General features: G+C 37.7%; 1 protein-coding gene across 1 annotated transcript in view; it reads right to left on the bottom strand.

Moving 5' to 3' along the window:
• CSMD1 (CUB and Sushi multiple domains 1) overlaps positions 1 to 17,663 on the bottom strand; it is a gene marked incomplete at both ends in the record, with an annotated part of 996,476 nt that overhangs the window by 647,497 nt on the left and 331,316 nt on the right. Inside the window, one exon of the mRNA XM_079550635.1 lies at positions 15,790 to 15,902. Coding sequence (XP_079406761.1) covers positions 15,790 to 15,902 — 113 coding nt within the window. The remainder of the gene's footprint in view (positions 1 to 15,789; positions 15,903 to 17,663) is intronic.

The raw sequence follows: 17,663 nt of genomic DNA, 5'->3' as shown, positions 1-17,663 counted from the left end.
CTTCCCTCCAGTTCTTCATACTTAAAATTCACACTCATTTCATTCTATTTAGCACATCCAAGGAGCAGGCAATCTGTTGCACACATTTTTCCCTTTTTAACCTAAAATTCTGTGGTATAAGTAGTTAAGGCTTCACTGGAACTAGTACGTTACAGCATTTGTCATCTTTCACCCGAAAATTAAACTGAGTTATGCTCAGGTTGGATGTAGTTACAAGGGCAGTAGAAAGAAAAATTCAGTGGTAGAGCAACTTGCCTATCAGCCAACTCAAGCATACATGATTTTAAACAAAGATTAACATCGGGAGAATGAGATTCAACCTTGCTTAATGCAGCTTATCTGTCCAATCAGGCCCACGCTGACTTATATTATTGTGTGGGTCAAATTCACATAAAAGTAAATTTCATTCTCCTAGAAATTGACTAAATTATGATGGAAAACTCCCTAGGCTTTGCTTATCAAATTTACTCATATTTCTATATATTTAAATTTCATTATTTCATATATTTCATTAAATTTAAATATTTTCTACTTTAACATTAAAAATTATCACTCTAAACAAGGTAGGATTTCAAAGAGTGAAAACTTTCAAATAACCTAAAAAGGAAAAATAGCCTAAATTAAGTTCCCATGTGTCATACTTCAGTGTTTTTTCTTCTTCCTTTATTGATTTCCTCACTTGTATTGGTTCATGCAGCAATGCTGATCTTTTTGGTGCGACTCATTTCAAATTGCTGTGCTGTACACTAGGGTAACATAGCTTTGTAAGTATATTTTTAAACATCCCACTGTACCAACGTGCTATAATTATTTTCCACTTACTACCTGCTCTAATAAAATCATGTTTTCTTACTCTTTGTAGCAGGTCCTCTAAAATAATTACAAATATTTATGTATGATGATTTACTCCACCGAATTCTGGTAGCTCAAGTCAGTACAAGGAGAAGTCCTGGGTCTATCAAATTGGATTTTATGGCACTGAGGAAATTAGCTGAAGGAGTGGAAGCTGAGGAGGTGTTTTCCTCTATCAGTTCAGCAGAAGACACTAAGAAGAAAAGAAAAACCCACCTGATCAATATATTCCTGACTGGTACCATTGCAGGAATTAACGTTTTTATGCTTTTTAAATCATGGGACCGTTTTTTTCAGCATCAGACCTGCTGGTGATAGATGAGAATCCACCTGTCTCAGAAAGGATTCTAGCCCAGGAGCTGGCAGGCCTCACTGAGAAAGCTTTAAACAAGGTTTGAAGGAGGAAGAAAATCAAACCAGACTCACCAGAAATGAGCCTAAGGAGAGCATGCCAAGGCTGGGAGTGAGATCATCAGCCCAGTTGAAGTGCATCTACACCAATGCACACATCATGGGCAACAAAAAGCAATCACTAGAATCCACTGTACAGCAGGAAAACTATGACTTAGTCACCATCACAAAAATATGGTGGGATCAATCCCACAGCTGGAGTGCTATAAGTTCTTCAGAAGGAATATGCAATGAAGACGATGCAGGGGGGTGGCTTCCTATGTTAGGGAGTGCTTTGACACTGTAAAGTTCAATGCTGGGAATAAGAGTCCTTATGGATGAGGAACAAGGGGAAGACTGACAAGGTGTGACTTTATTACAAATCTCTTACCCAGAATGAAGTGACAGATGAAGCATTCTATAAGCAGCTGACAGAAATTGCTAGCCCTTGTTCTTGTGGGGGACTTCAAATTACACAGCATTTACTGGAAATACAATCCAGCCCAGAAGAGGAAGTAGTCTAGGAGGATCCTGGAGTGTGTGGAAGAGAACTTCCTGACACAACTGGTAAGAGAGTTTATCAGGGCAAACACCCCATTAGATTTGCTGTCTACAAACAGAAAAGGAACGGTGGGAGATGTGATGGTGAGAAGCGGTCATGGACGTAGTGACCGCAAAAGAACAGAGTTCTCTACTTTTGGTGAAGTCGGGAGAGGTCAGGAAAACTGCTGCCTTAAACTTAGGAAGGGCAGACTGAATTGTTTATTTAGGATGTTGGGTGGGAGAATCTTTTGGAAGTCAGACCTGAAGGGCAAAGGGGTCCAGGAAGGGGTCCACTATTTTTTGTAAGAGGTGTCAGTCAACACCAGAAGAGAGTACAAGGAAGTTGCTAGGACACGCAAAGAGAAAATGAGAAAAACAGAGGCCTGTCAAGAACTTAATTTGGCTGCCACTGCTAAAGAAGAAAGATGGACTGCATGGGCAATATTTTTGTAACAACAATGCTATCACAGCAGCTGTGAAACAGTGGGTCACTTAACTGTTGCAGAATTTTAAAGAGTGCAGCACCCAGGTCCTTACTTATCACTGGGTGATGATATGCAAAAAATGCATAGCTAATTGTGGAGACTGCTCAAAAAAAAAAAAAAAAAAAAAATCATTTTGTAGCTGGCAACTTGCTCTACCAAATAGTGTTATTTCATTCTATATGTTACAGTTCCCATATAAATATATAGGAGGCATTATTTTTGGAACAACCAACATACATCATGTATTCCCTCCCTTTGCTTCAGTGAATCAGTGGGTTTAGTGGGTTTTTAATTCTCATTTCTGAATGAACATTTTGCAACATTCAAAGCTCAAAGCTTGCTGGAAACAATCAATTTCATTGCTTCCAAAAACAAAACCAGAAAATTTGTTCAGTGTTTAGAGCTGTTAACAGCATTTCTTGAACAAGGAATAAATACCTGTGTAACCGATTTTTAAATTGATAGTGAAATTCCATGAAGAAAAGCTTGAATTAATAAGCCTACAAGGAGTGTATTTTCTTTTTCCACGTACACTTCCTCATCTCTCACAAACAGTAATAAAGAGAATCCAAAATGAATGTCAAATTGCCTTTATAGCTCTTATCTTTAAATGAAACAATTTAGCCTCTATGTTAGTTATAAACTAACTCTTAAAAGTAATCAAGAAATTAGGGGCAGCTAAAGTGACTGGAAGACTTGGAAGTTCTGGAGCATGAGCCAAGCACTGCAAAAAACATTCATTCTTTAAGAAGTGGTTATGACATCTAATTTTGCAACACACATAACAGCAGAGTAATATTGTGGCTTTTGTTTCTTAATTTTATTTTAAAAGGCACATCTCAAGAATGAAAAAGCCTACTACCTATGAGCGTGCAGTGAGTGTAGCAAAGTATTATCTTTAAAACTTGCAGTTATGATAGAATTCAGGTAGAGTCTCACCACTCTGTACAATCTGTTTATACATTGAATTCATTTCATACCTCAGGGCTTCATGCTGTTTTGAGGGTATCATGCTTGTTGGTTTTCCTCCCCCCTCCCCCCCCCCCCCCCCCCAATTTAAAGGAATATTTCAATAAAATGGTCAATTTTGCATGCAAATTTCATCATGCAAGTCTGGAAATGGTGGCTTGTGGATAGGATTTGGCCAACTGTGAAAAATTTTAAGGGCTAAGAAAATTAAAAACAATGCTGGAAAAACTGCTTCTTTGCCAAGATGAAGCCTGATCACATGCACAGTACTGAAATATGTTCCAATTTGGTTCTGTGCATTAATGTTGCCATTTGCTAAACTCCTACAGCAGAGCTGAAGTGACAGCATAGAGCTTCAGTATCCTACACACAACAGCTGTCCAATCACCCACTGCCTTATTCCCTACCCTCCCCCCCGAAATGCAGCTTCTCAGTGCTTTCTTGCAATTGATATTTTAAAATAAAACCTGCAGGATAAAATTTTAAAAATTAAGGAAGATATTCTTTAAAAAAAAAAAAAATCTCTATATGGCTACACTGTATCAGAATGAATAAAAGATGAATGCAACCCCCCCTCTTACTGCTATTCAGTTTTAAAGCTTACTTCAATTAACAGAATGCAGGACGCAATTCAACTGCCTGCCTGCTGATGCCTACAGTCATCTAATGAAGTCAAGGAGGACATTTGGTCAAATATTTCTCTGCTGACCATGGAAAGCTGCATCACAGAGCACAATTTAAGTTGACTGCATCTTTTAACAAACAAGGCAAATTTCTCACATTTAACAGCAGAAAGCTTCATTTTGTCATAAGCTTCTTCTTCCAAAAACAGTTTTTCATCTCAGAACAGGAGTGGGAGGGAGAGACTGTGCCACTTTGTTTTAGAATATCTCATGACTTTGTGTCAGTCTTCAAAGTGAAAGATTTTTAAAGATTCAAAGAACACAAATACGTAGACTAAAGACAATCTAAGAAGATAACATTCTTAATTAAATAAAATTTGAAATGTAATCAGCGATTTCCATAGAGATGAGGCATGCTTTTCTACTGAAATTCCTTTCAGTTTAAATGTTGACTTTCTGTCAAGCAAGACACGTGATCTAAACCTTACATTAAAATGCTCAACTTGAAGACAAGTAAGTTAGCCTCTCAGATTTCATTGCAAAGTTATCACAAGCAGACAGGCACCTCTGCTTCAATGTGATTCACCTCATGTTAACACAGACACCTCACATTAATTGCCTTCTGAAAATATTTAATGATTATAGCTAATGGCTAGCTCTATAGCTGACTACCAGGAAGGCAGGGATACTCAGGTCCACCCGACAAAACACTGAGCAAACTTCATTTCATTGCTCAGATTATAATGGAAGCTTTAACTAAATCACAAAAACGTTGCAAAGCTAATCTTTATTAGGGGAAGAAACTGATTTGTGCATGCAATGTTTTGTAACAATACATCTGTGTGAACCGGTGTTTCTAATCAAAGCTGAGGCTTACTATGGTCAGTCTTGCCCTGTCTAAACTTCTCCCAACTTGCCTGCAGCATTATTTCATTTGGTTTAGCTGTGACAGTAATTTCTTTAATTGACCAGATGTCTAAGGCTAACATCCACCTCCCTCCCTCCTGCTATGGTTGCATTGTTTTACATAGATATTTGTATCAAACAGTTATTCTGTGCAAAGTGAACACAATTAAAGTTTAAAGGAAATTAAAGGCCTGTTTTGACTGCAGAGGCTTTGAGAAGTGGAGATGCAGGAGGGGAAGTACACTGGGAAGTACACGAAGAGAGGAAGAACGGACTTGGCACTGGAAACTCCACAGATACAAACAACTTTTAGAGGTTAAAGAAATACAGACCCCAACAAAATTGGTTTTAGGAGTATCAAAGACAACAAAGTAGCAACATCCAACATGCATAAGATACAGAAGAAGATACAGACACAGCATGGAAATGCAGAGCACTGAAGAAAGGTATAAAATTTCGCAAGTGCACAAAAACGACCTCAACTGCATTGTAAAGTGACAAAGAAGAAACTAGAGGAACCAGAGGAGCAAAGATGGTGAGCATAACACTAGAAAATAAAGCAGAACATAAGTTGTATGTGTGCACATTTCTTTAACTGCACTGCTGTTCTTATTTTTTCTTTTTCTTTTAAGCTTGATCTGGATTAATAATGATTAGGTATTTAAGATTAATTATAGCAAATAACATTACTTGGTTTTACACACAAACACACACACACGATTCAGTACATCCAAATCTGCTGGTTTAACATTCTTATGATTTTGTTTTTATTATCCACTGACACCACACAGATGTGCCTTGTCCTGTTAAACAAGCATAAGAAAAGCAGAGATCTAAAAGTCAAGAAGATTGTGTAGCCTTCTATACCTCTCATGGCACTTTTCAGGTCAATCCAATAAGCCAGCTTCGAAGAACCTTAAGGCAAGATATCTTAGAAATCTATCATGCATGAATAATGAAATATAGTTGTCAGGGAGTCTTTCGATATATACAGGATGAAAGATTTCAGAGTGTTTTAAGTTGGTGTTAAAGGATGACAATAGAAAATACATAATAACAAGTACTCAGGGAAGTTTTGCCACCTCATTTATAGCAATTAAGTATACTTAATGAAATGAATGACATTATTTGGGTGATTAAATAATTGATGTTCACACAGCCAATATACACAGTGGTCCAGTAATACTGTACGACAGCTTTGGCCTCCAACGTACAGAAGGAGAATACTATGTAATGGTTTTAACAATTCTTAAATATCAGTTAAAACATAGCGCTAACTTTAAATATACTACTGCCAACCTAATCCTCTTCTCCACATTGAACAGGCATGTGGCATACCAGCTACTTGATTCATTACTGAACAAGATCAGTGCTTTAGTCAAAATTCAGACATGCTTGTTTTGAGTGTACTTCATTGAGAAGTTTTAGTTATGTGCTTTATTATTCCAATTACAGAAGGAAAACATAAAAGACTATGCAAATGCAGCCCTCAATATATGAGATATAAATAAAGTAATTTCAAGTACAATTATTAATAGTTTAAAGCTGTATAACAGAAGATGAAAAGCAAGGTGTGTAGCTGTATTATATAACAATCAGCTGCAGTAATAGATTATGCTGCATTTAATTAATCAGGATAATGGCTGCTGGCTTCCATAAGGTAACAAAGCCAAGGCTTTATTTTCTGGCCTCCCAACCCAAAGGTTTTATTTTGAAAATTATTTCACTCTCACTCTGCAAAAGTCTAAATACTGTCAGTTTAAAAGGAATAAAAATTTGCAGGCAGTGTTTCCAGATGAAACTGATACTAATTTCTTTTCTAAACAAGAGAAGACACAAAAGCCATAAGCCATCCTTGTCACATCAAGTAGGGCTGTAGAGCAAGTGTAAACAAGTACAAAGTGGTCAGCAACAGCAACATGCAGAGACTTTTTTTTTTTTTTTTAAGTCAGAAATTGCATCTAGAATTAAAAGCTCAGTTTATATAATGAAGAAAAATAAGCTCAAAAAGAGGCTCTATTACAAACGGGAAATCAGATAACTATGGCTGAAAACATTTATTTTCCAAGACGGAAATTCTCAGCTCAACTTTTCCTACTTTGTAACTGTCAAAGAAAACAACCTTCTTGACAAATAACGCAAATTTCAGGAAAAATTAAACATGAGCAGAATATAGGCAGCTTATGTAACCAGCACCCTTTCTTGATAGTGACATCTTGTTTTTCAGTAGAAGTCACTATTTACAAGAAATTTGAGTTAAGGATTGGACTGAGATACAGGCTGCTTAACTGAAATCTTATCTCTAGTTAAATTGTAAGGCTATGAACACAAAAAATTATTTCCCCAAAATCCTATTTGGCTGTAAAATGGAAGAAGCAAAAATGCCAGTTATGTTGAGTCATGCTACATGACTTGTTTTAGAAAAGTACTTTGAGAAAACATATTCCATATATTACTTATTTGGCTGAATTAAAAAAATAAAATCCAACACTATTTCAGAATTATGAGAGTTTTGACATTATTACTCAGTGATCAGTTGCTCTAATAAGCCCACTGCTCTGAGATCATTTTCCTATTGCATTTGTGATCCTAAATAGGAGAACAAGTTTTTAGAAGGCAGGCTTACAACTCCATTAAATAATTACCATCAACACCAAGTTTGTTACTGCCCTTTGTGTAAGAATCAACAGTAATTTTTATAAGGATCAATAAGTCACTAGAAGGCACAAAAATGTCTTCTTCCACAATCAGAGGCAGTCAAAAAGACAGTTCCAAAAACATCTTAAATCACGTAATCCCCTGTTCAACAGCTAATAGCAACACAAAGGCTGTCTTTACATTAAAGATTGAGCTACTCAAGCTGTAAAGCATAATACAGCAGGCATAGCTCAACAGTGGAATAACATAGCAAGCAAACTTTCCTACAGAATTCTTCTTTCCTTTAGGATATTAAAAAAAAAAATCATTGATTGATAGCAAGTTCTACAGAATTTCATTTTATTTTCTGTCAATTCAAGTAGGATTTATTCAATCATATAAAGTTTCATTGCACACTTCTTCCCTGGAAAGAAATTCTTAGAACTTCAAGTTCCCACATTTCTGCCCTCAGCAGCCCAGGAAATAATAATCCAGATTTCTGACCTCTGATCCTTCAAGCACTGCTGCAAGGAAATTGTTTTATTGGTTTTCTGGTTTTTAATTTTAAACAAGAAAAATGAATTTCCACTTCTTCCCTGTAATTTGTATTAACAAAGGAAGGTATGGAGTACAGTTGTTTTAAATACAGTTATCACTTCTTCTCTGTAAAAAATATTGATTCATAGGAGATGGGAAAGAGCAGACAAGTACTTGCCTTTACATAACAGCTTCAGTTACTCAGATTTATTATTTCAAGTATTTTTCAGATCTGTACACATGTATTTTAGATCAACTCACACTCTTCAATACACAAACAGGCTTTTTTTTTTTAATTTACCTGCTCCTCCTCACAGAAAAACTTACACTTCTTTTGTTCTCTGAATACACATGCATTAAAGATACTCTTCTACAGCTGTTACAACAGAAGTGAACACTTCTGACAACTAAGTCATTACTCTATATTAGCTATGAGGAGTTACATACAACAAAGACTTTCCTGCCCCAAAATTATGCTAACACACATCATGCCATATGTTGATCCAAAAGCATTGGTTTTATTTTTTAACTGCCCTAGGATTCCTTCATGACATCATTAACAGCAATTCAGACTGTATCCTTCCAAAAATTTTTATTTTTAAGGAAGTTTTAAAAGAGAAAAATGTTGGTTATTATTTTTTCTGTGCAAGCACTGCTGTCACTATTGGTCATCTGAATTTATTAAGAAAACTTGTACTCAACTTCATTCAGAGAAAACAATTACTTCCGCTCCAAAGAGATGGAACTTCAAATTTCAGCTTAAACAGATCCCATTTCAACCTGTATTTAAAACTTTCAATTTACTTCATGTCCAAAAACAAACAGCTCCAATGCTTTGACACTGACGTCACTTCGAGAAGATAACCACAAAAAGAGTAAGCAAGACACAAAAACAGAAAAGCAAATACATTAGCCTGCTAATAGATGTTATGGCCAAAAACAATCTATGGTTAACCACAATGCAAGATGCATATCTGCAAGAATGCTTTCACAAGAAAACAAAAGCTATTTTACTGTAGTACCAGTAGTTTTACTTTCACTACCCAATAAATGCTATTTAAAACAAAAACCTAGTCTGAGCTTTTCCCCTTTAAAAAGATTAAACTAAGACCTAAATTTAAATAGCACTTTCTCTGAAAATCACATTAGAGAATAGTTACAGATATCACGCTACCTATGAGTAAGAGTTTATAGTAGTCTCTCAGATTTTCAACCATTACTACTTAATTTTACAGCTAAAGGAGATAGTTACATACCAACATTGCATAAAATTTGGTTGTCTTGTCAATTGTCCTGCCAACTCCCACTCTCTTGCCTACCTTCCCACTCTCAGTATGAGATATTTGCCTCATGTTATTGAGGTGCTATAAAGGAGTACGTCCTGAACATGATAATTCCCAGGGAGTAGTGACCACTCTTACCAATGCAGGATAGTTTGTTTCAAAAACTCTACAGCTATTAATACAGACCCATACGTAGTTTAGCAGGAAAACCCTGTTGTTTAGCAGCCCCGTGAAAAAGAGTTAAACTCTTAGAAAAGTCACTCTTAGATACAGTGACAGCATCAGTGGACAGGGGAAGGGCAACAGATGTCATCTACCTGTACTGTTGCAAAGCCTTTGACATGGTTCCTCACCACATCCTTCTCTCTAAACCAGAGAGGTTATGGATTTGAAGGATGAACCGTTCAGTGGATTAAGAACTGGTTGGCTGGACACAGCCAAAGGGTTGTGATCAATGGTTCTATGTCAGGGGGGAGGCCAGTCATGAGTGACGCATCCAAAGGCTCAGACTTGGGACCAGTGCTCTTCAACATCGTCATCAACGACACAGACGATGGAATTGAGTCCACCCTCAGAAAGTTTGCAGATCACACCACGCTGAGCCATACAGCCAACACAGTAGGAGGAAGGGAAGCCATCCAAAGGGACCTGGACAGGCTGGAGAAGTGGGCCCACATGAACCTAATGAGGTTCAACAAGGCCAAGTGCAGGATGCTGCACTTGGGTCTAGACAATCTCAGGTATTTATACAAACAGGGGAAGATCTCCTTAAGAGCAGCCCTGCAGAGAAGGACTTGGAGGTTGTACAATCAATGAATATTAAGATGTTATAATTACAAAATAAACAAGAGAGTTAGGCAAAGCAGATTATAACAAAAAGAACATAGATAGAATGCTTACCCGTACCCTGGGCTTGCTTACAAAACTCCAATGGAGTGGATCTCCAGAACAGATCCTTTCCCACTGGTAGCCAGCTCTTAAATGGGTCTGGGAGAGGTGGAGACAGGCTCCACACCTTCCAGCAGCACAGGTCAATTGCCTTCACTTGTGCTCCCAAGGCTGACTCATTGCTCACCTCAGGTGAACAATCAGAAGTTCAGGCCATAACTCAGCAGTTCCCATACACTGGTCCTGGTGAACAAGAAGCTGGACACAAGCCAGCAGTGTGCACTTGCAGCCTGGAAGGCCAACTGTGTTCTGGGCTGCATTAACAAAGGGGTGGCCAGCAGGGAGAGAGAGGTGATTGTCCCCCTCTACTCGGCTCTTGTGAGACCCCGTCTGCAGTACTGCATCCAGGCCTGGGGCCCCCACTACAGGAAGGACATGGAGCTCTTGGAACGAGTCCAGAAGAAGGTCACTAAAATGATCAGAGGACCGGAGCACCTCTCCTGTGAGGAGAGGTTGAGGGAACTGGGATCATTTAGTTTGGAGAAGAGAAGGCTCCAGGGAGACCTCATTGTGGCCTTCCACTACTTGAAGAGAGTGCATGAACAGAAGGGGGAACCGTTGTTTACATGTGTTGATAGTGACAGGACAAGGGGGAATGGTTTTAAACTGAGACAGGTGAGGTTTAGGTTAGATGTTAGGAGGAAGGTTTTCTCACAGAGGGTGGTGACACACTGGAACAGATTGCCCAAGGAGGTTGTGGATGCCCCATCCCTGGAGGCATTCAAGGCCAGGCTGGATGTGGCTCTGGGCAGCCTGGTCTGGTGGTTGGTGACCCTGCACATAGCAGGGGGGTTGAAACTAGATGATCATTGTGGTCCTTTTCAACCCTGGCCATTCTATGATTCTATGAAAAGGGCTCTAAAGATATTTGGGTACTGGAGGAAAAGCAAACAAACCAACCATAGAATAGAATCATAGAATCATAGACTCCTATTGGAGAAGCTGAGTGAAGGAGGAATGTTAACTTAAGCCCTGTGGATGTTGACTGCATCCTTGCTGATGGGGAAGCCACAGCTCCAAAATAACTATCTGAACTCATAGTGTCATTACAAGAGGCTATTGTCTCCAACCTGGGTGAGGAAGAGTTTCAATGATTTTTAAAAAACTAGTTTAGAATATTCACTCAAAATAATTAATATAAAAAGCACACCAAGTGACAAACATTCAGGGACAAGAATCAAGAGGAAAAAAATTCTTCAAAGAAATCAGTGTGGAAGTGTATCACCATATTCTACTGCTAATGCTGAAAAGCATTTTAAAAGCTTCAGGGAAGATCCATAAGGCAGGAAGACATGACTGCCAGTATAAATGTTAATGCTGCGTGTGAGCAGAAAGCTTCAAAAATTCAAAGACCGAAAGAAAAAAGGCAGTATAACCTAATAGCAGGTAAGATAGAGGGAAATGCAAGAGTTGCTTCTTGGGCAAAGAAAATCTGCTACTGTAGAACAGAGGTCAAAGGAAAGGTACTAGCACACATTAAACAAACTAGTTATAACAGAATTGAACACCGTCCACAAACTCTACACATATATCTTACAAAATCTATTTAAAAACAAAAACAACAGCAGCAACAACTGAAATCAAGGTAGTCTAAAATGAGACAGTGATCGCTAAGGGCAATCTAGTGTTTAGTAGCAGGAGGCAGTATATCCTGGAAGGTCAATGGTATCCTGGGTTAAGTCAAAAAAGAGATAGTCAGCAGGGAGACAGAGACCACTGCTTCCCTTTTCTCTGCCCTCCAGAGGCCCCATCTGGAGTACTGTGTCCAGGCCTGGGACCCCCAGCATGTGGAGCTGTTGGAACAGGACTTACAGCATACCAAGAATTAAGTTTCCCCAACTTTCAGAATGGGGTGTTCTTAACAGCTGCATTCCCTGAATAAACACATGGCAGAAAATACTTTGGTATTAGAAAGATCATATAACCATTTTACCATGCATTATTTCAAGTATACATGTGCAAAACATTTCAGATATTGCCCTCATTTCAAAGAGGATTTTTTGTTGTTGTTTTATTTCCAACCATACGCAAGTGTTCTTTATGAGAGGAACACTTCTGATTTTCCCGGAGAAAATTACTACAACAATACAACTGTGCTGAAATTTACTGTACTCAAAGCAACTTAAAAAAAAAATGGTTCACTATTTCCATTCAAGAAACAGGAAATAAATTGATTTTTACAGGGAATTAAAGAAAATTGTACCAGTTGCAAGTATATTACTGTTCTTCACTTTCCCCACTAAAGGCTAAATATAATGTTCTTACAATGTAAGGCATTGCCAACAAAAAACACAGTACAGAAACAGAATTCAATTCCCAAATCTTTAGACTTAGATTTAGTTATTACCCATAAGTGACAATAACATCAATAAATTGTTTAGCCGTTTAGTTGAACTGAACTTACTACTTCTGAAATGTATAAATATTTTGATGGCGATATGTCTCAAAATCCCAAGGATGAAAGTTGTCAGAAAATAAGAATAATTCAAGCATCTGCACTTAGGAAGACTGCAGTATTATCAATGTTGTAGTTAAAAGTAGTCTCTTATAAGCGGATCTATAAACCTGATTTCAGTAACGATAAGTAAAGAAACCTATATTTCAGTCTATGATCCAAGCAACTGCCTAGCTACATCAGTGTCTTGTTAACACTAATAGATGGCTCTTGCTGGAGTACTACTGCAAAATCAGGTTCCATTAAGTATAAATATTCATGTGGCATATGGATGACAGCAGGCAGCTTCGGATAGGTTCAAATAACATTCAAGTGCTCAGGATACTAGTATGTGATTTCACTAGCTTTATTGTTTTTACATATTGCAAAAACACAAAGGACTCAAGTATTTCATTTCTGCACAGGAAGCAGGGAATTGCGAATATATTCACTAGAACACATAAAATTGAATCTCAGCTCAGGCAATGGCATGCAGTGCTCTCTCCCTGCAGTGGGTGTTGGAGTATTTCCTCAGAGGCTGTTGAAAGGAGGTTCATGTACCTTTCTTCCTGGTTCAGTGCCCTAACCTGAGCCACTACAGGATAAGTTCAAAAAAGCATCTTTCAGACAGAAAGGGAGAAGACTCCCAACAGTACCACCTCTGCTCTGAGAACCATAAGCTCAGCATAGCAGAGAATCTTTCCTGTTTGTCAGGAAGGACTGCTGTCAAGCCACCCAACATGATCACATTAAAAGTACTGACTCTCAGTAGCACAGCCAACTTTGAAGATACTTATCAGTTACATTTTTTGAATGCATGAAGATAGCAATCCTAATAAGATGAAGTTTTCTTATGCCTGTGAAAGTGATCTATCAAAAGTGTTAAAAAAAAAAAAAAACAAACACTTCTGCAGACTCCCAGAATATGGCAAGTTCATGCAAATTAATTAGTTAGGATTTTTCAGACCTGCTTCATCCACTGCTGTAAGACAAGTGGTACAACACCAGGAGGTTTCCTTTGACTGCCTTTACCCCAGGACATAAGGGCATCTCCCTGTTTCAATAATTATTTTTTAATCTTGTACACTTCTACCTTCCATCCAAAAATCTGTTACAAAAAAAAATAAATAAATCACTCCCTTAGGTATCATTATAAATATACAAATTTTTTTAAACATGCTGTCTCTGCCAGCTAACATGCTGTTAAATCTTCCCTCCAATTAAGATGTTTAAAACTGCTTTTCTCAAATCGTTACAACCATGATGTCCCAAAATCTTAAATGGCAGCAATCAGTGGCACTTCAATCCTCCCAATGCTTCCAACTGAGCAGTAATTCATTTACTCCAGAGAAGAATGAAGAGCAGGCTAACACCAGAGACAACTAGATACTTTTACTAAAAGCAAACTAGCTTAGGGATAGGTAGCCAGCAGAGCAGCTATTAAGATTTGCAGTGGCTATTAACATCTGGGTTGTATTCAGCTGTCTCAGAGACCAATTACCTATCTACTTACAAAATTATATATGGCATAGTAGCAAAAATTAAAAAGAATAGTCAGGGAGAGTTATAGGATTTTTATAAACCATACATTTTCAGTGAATCTACTGTCCCTTACAGCAGTTCAGCTTGATACAGAAATCACTCTGAATTTTCAGAAAATGAACTCCTAATACCCCACTACTGCAAATCCTTCTCAAGCCACACACCCCCCTCTGCTTGTCCATAAACTACAATGCTCTCTGTTAAATAACATCCACCGTACTTTGGGAGTTGGTTGTCATATTCTGAAGACAACTTAAAGCCTGTGGACAACACCAGATTTACAGCATTAAATCTCAAAAGGGGCAATGTTGTTTAACCAGAGAATGGTGCTATCTGTCGCTGTTAATTACAGATCTTCCTGCTGTGGTTTTTACAAGAAAGTAGGCCAGCAGGAAGTGTCATTATATTACAGCCTGTGGCTCTGTGCATGTGCTCCCAAGATGACAGTCGAGACATCCTTTAGCATTCTTCACCATCTTTTTCCATATGAAAAATATGCTTAGCTCACATAGAAGGATGAAGTATATTACCATATGCAACTGCTAGAAGAGAAAGATACATCTATGTAGGAAGCAACATCAGACTGCTTCAGACTGAGGTAGCAGTTGCTGGTTTGATGACCTACGTTCCTTCTCAACTTACCTAATAAAACTTGAAAAATATGAAACTTTCCTAGCCTTTCACCACAGCCCTCACTCATCCAAACTTAAAAAAAAAAAAAATCCAACCAAACAAAAAAAGATGGAGATATTCTTGCTCTTCAGCTGACAAAGCTTTAGAGGAATAAGCAAAAGGGGAAGAAATACCAGGGAAAGACAAACTGATATGCAACCAACCCCAACCAGGAAAAAAGTACAGAAAATTAAGCACAAACAACCAAGCTAACATTTACGCAAGAGTTTAAACACAATTCTAAACTTACACTCAAACCATCCTCGCTACCCAAGCACAAGCAACTGACTTAATACCGCTGTATCTGATCGTTTTCCCAAAGTTTCAGATCTCAAAACTTTTTGTACAAGTCACCACATTACAAAAACTGATCCAGTCCAATTTCATGAGCATAACTCTTGGTTAACACTAAAAGATATGAAATATTTGGACTTATTTTTCCTCCCAGAACTGTGCAGTCATCACTGTACTCTAGTATCTTCCACAGAACCGGCTTTGAATTGCTTTGGTTTTGGAGGACAAACAAAAAGAATACACAGAAAATAACATACGTATATATACAAGTTTTCACCACTAGAAGATTATCTATTGATTTTCAAGACCAGTTAACATCCTTCTTTTTTTCCATTTTTATCATCAAACCCCTCTAGTCAGGCACTGCCTAAAGAAGCTGCCAAAAGAAATTCAGGAAATAACAAGAAACCCATTTAAATGTAAGCATTTCCTAATCCAGCTTTAGAAACCTGACAAATTTGATTAAAAATCCCAGCTGAAATTAAAGTGTTAGTTAGATTGAATTAAATGTCAAAATGAAGACTTTGTCCACGATGTAGTAGCATTTAAATATTGCCAGATAAAAGGTTATGCAATTGTCAATGATGATTCAAACCCTGAACAATGAAAATGGAAACATTTCAGCATCAAAAATGTATTCCAAGTAAAAGACCAAATAAGAAAATCCTTCTTACCTTCATAGATAGCTTTGAAACCTTGAGCACTGACAGCAAAGTCTGTGGTGAAACAGAGGGTGAGGATAGAACCTGTGCTCACGATAGATGATGGAAGTTGAAATCCAGATAATCTGTGCAATAAAAGAGGTACAAATAATTAAAATCTTTAAAAGGAATAAATTAAAGTTCTCCTCTCACCAATAGATGTGGTTAGCCTTATACCTTAGACCTCCAGAAGAGGAAACATAATTAAATACAACTTTGATATATTTTAATTTGAATAACTAATAATTTCACTGCCTCGCTTTATTTCAGACCACCTTTAACTCTCATGTGTGAAAACATCCAAGACAAAAATCCATGCCTGAATTACACCAGTCAGCTGCTGCCTTGTCTTTCCAATTTTGAATTTTGGAAAACAAACGGCGACTTGGATGAGTCAGAGATAAGAGTGAGTGAGAAGAGCTTTAATAAACATAGATGAAGGCATATAGTCAAATCAACGTAAGTCAGGAAAGCACTTTGCGATTTCTTCCGTTTTAAACATGTCTCCCATGCTCTAATTAACAGCTTGCTCTAATCTTTTCACCTTCTGTGTACTTGTCAACTTATTACTTTCATTTATTTCCACCTCGTTTACTCCAATCCTGGACCTAACCAATACAACTTTTTCCTCAAACCCAAAACTACGGAACTACCACGCAGCTTGCCACATCATACGTTCAGGCTTCTGTACGTTCTGTCACCTTCACTATCTATCTAGATGTAACAGTTTTTAGAGAAACATTCTTCTTGTTCTATTTAATAAATAATAGTGGTGATCACTACTGCCCTACATCTGTAATGCACAGTTATGACAGTTCATTATTAATTTAGGATATGTATTTTCTGATCTTACATGCATATTTTCTATTTCTTTGAGAAGGATTTCAAAGTGCTCTGTTTTAGGAAACTGGTATCTACTGCGGGGGAAGGAGGAAAAACCAAGTTGAAACACAGGAAGATAACTTAGCTTCAACGCTTCACAATTTGTAAGCAAGGAGGGGGGAGTGGGGGGAAAGGAAGTCACTCAAAAAGAAATTATTATATAAATGCCGAACTACACTGTTTAGCTACATCATTCCTGATCAATATTTGCTCCACTTGATAAGGCTTTGATTCATAATGACAACAAAGTGTTAAGGGGTCTGGAGCACAAGTCTTAGGAGGAGAAGCTGAGGGAACTAGGATTGTTTAGCCTGGAGAAAAAAAGATTTAGGGGAGACCTTATTGCTCTCTACAATTAGATGAAAGGAGATTGTGGTAAGGTGGGTGTCAGCTTCTTCTCCTGCCTAACTAGCAGTAAGGGAATACCCTCCAGTTGTGCCAGGGGTGATTGAGGTTGGATATTAGGAAAAACTTCTTTACAAGAGTGGTTACATGCAAGAACAGGCTGCTCAGGCAGGTGTTTAAGTCACCGTGTTCAATAAACGTTTAGATGTTGTACTAAGGGACATGGTTTAGTGGGGAAATATTGGTGGTAGATGGATTGCCAAAATGGATTATCTGGGAGGTCTTTTCCAATCTCAGCAATCCTGTGATTCTATCTATATATGACCCCAAATGAGCTCATTTGAGCTGTTGTTTCTAGGACTTCCTGTTTTGATTCTATTATGGTAATAAGCATCACTCCAATAATGTGGACTCTTTACAAGCTCATTAACAAAAATAGTTTCCGTACTATCCCCTTTGAAATACCACATCATCTTTTCATCTAATTGACTTTGAAATTTACATTAAAGGAAGATAAATATGTTCATTCACAACTTTAATCACCACACCTAAACTTCTTACAGACCTAGGAATAGGTAGGTACATAGTAAACTTGAAGGAAATAATGTGTTGATTGTAAG

This window comes from Tetrao urogallus (assembly GCF_951394365.1).
Source record: "Tetrao urogallus genome assembly, chromosome: 2".
NCBI classification, from domain to species: Eukaryota; Metazoa; Chordata; class Aves; order Galliformes; family Phasianidae; genus Tetrao; species Tetrao urogallus.
This window is presented reverse-complemented; position numbering and strand designations above follow the sequence as displayed.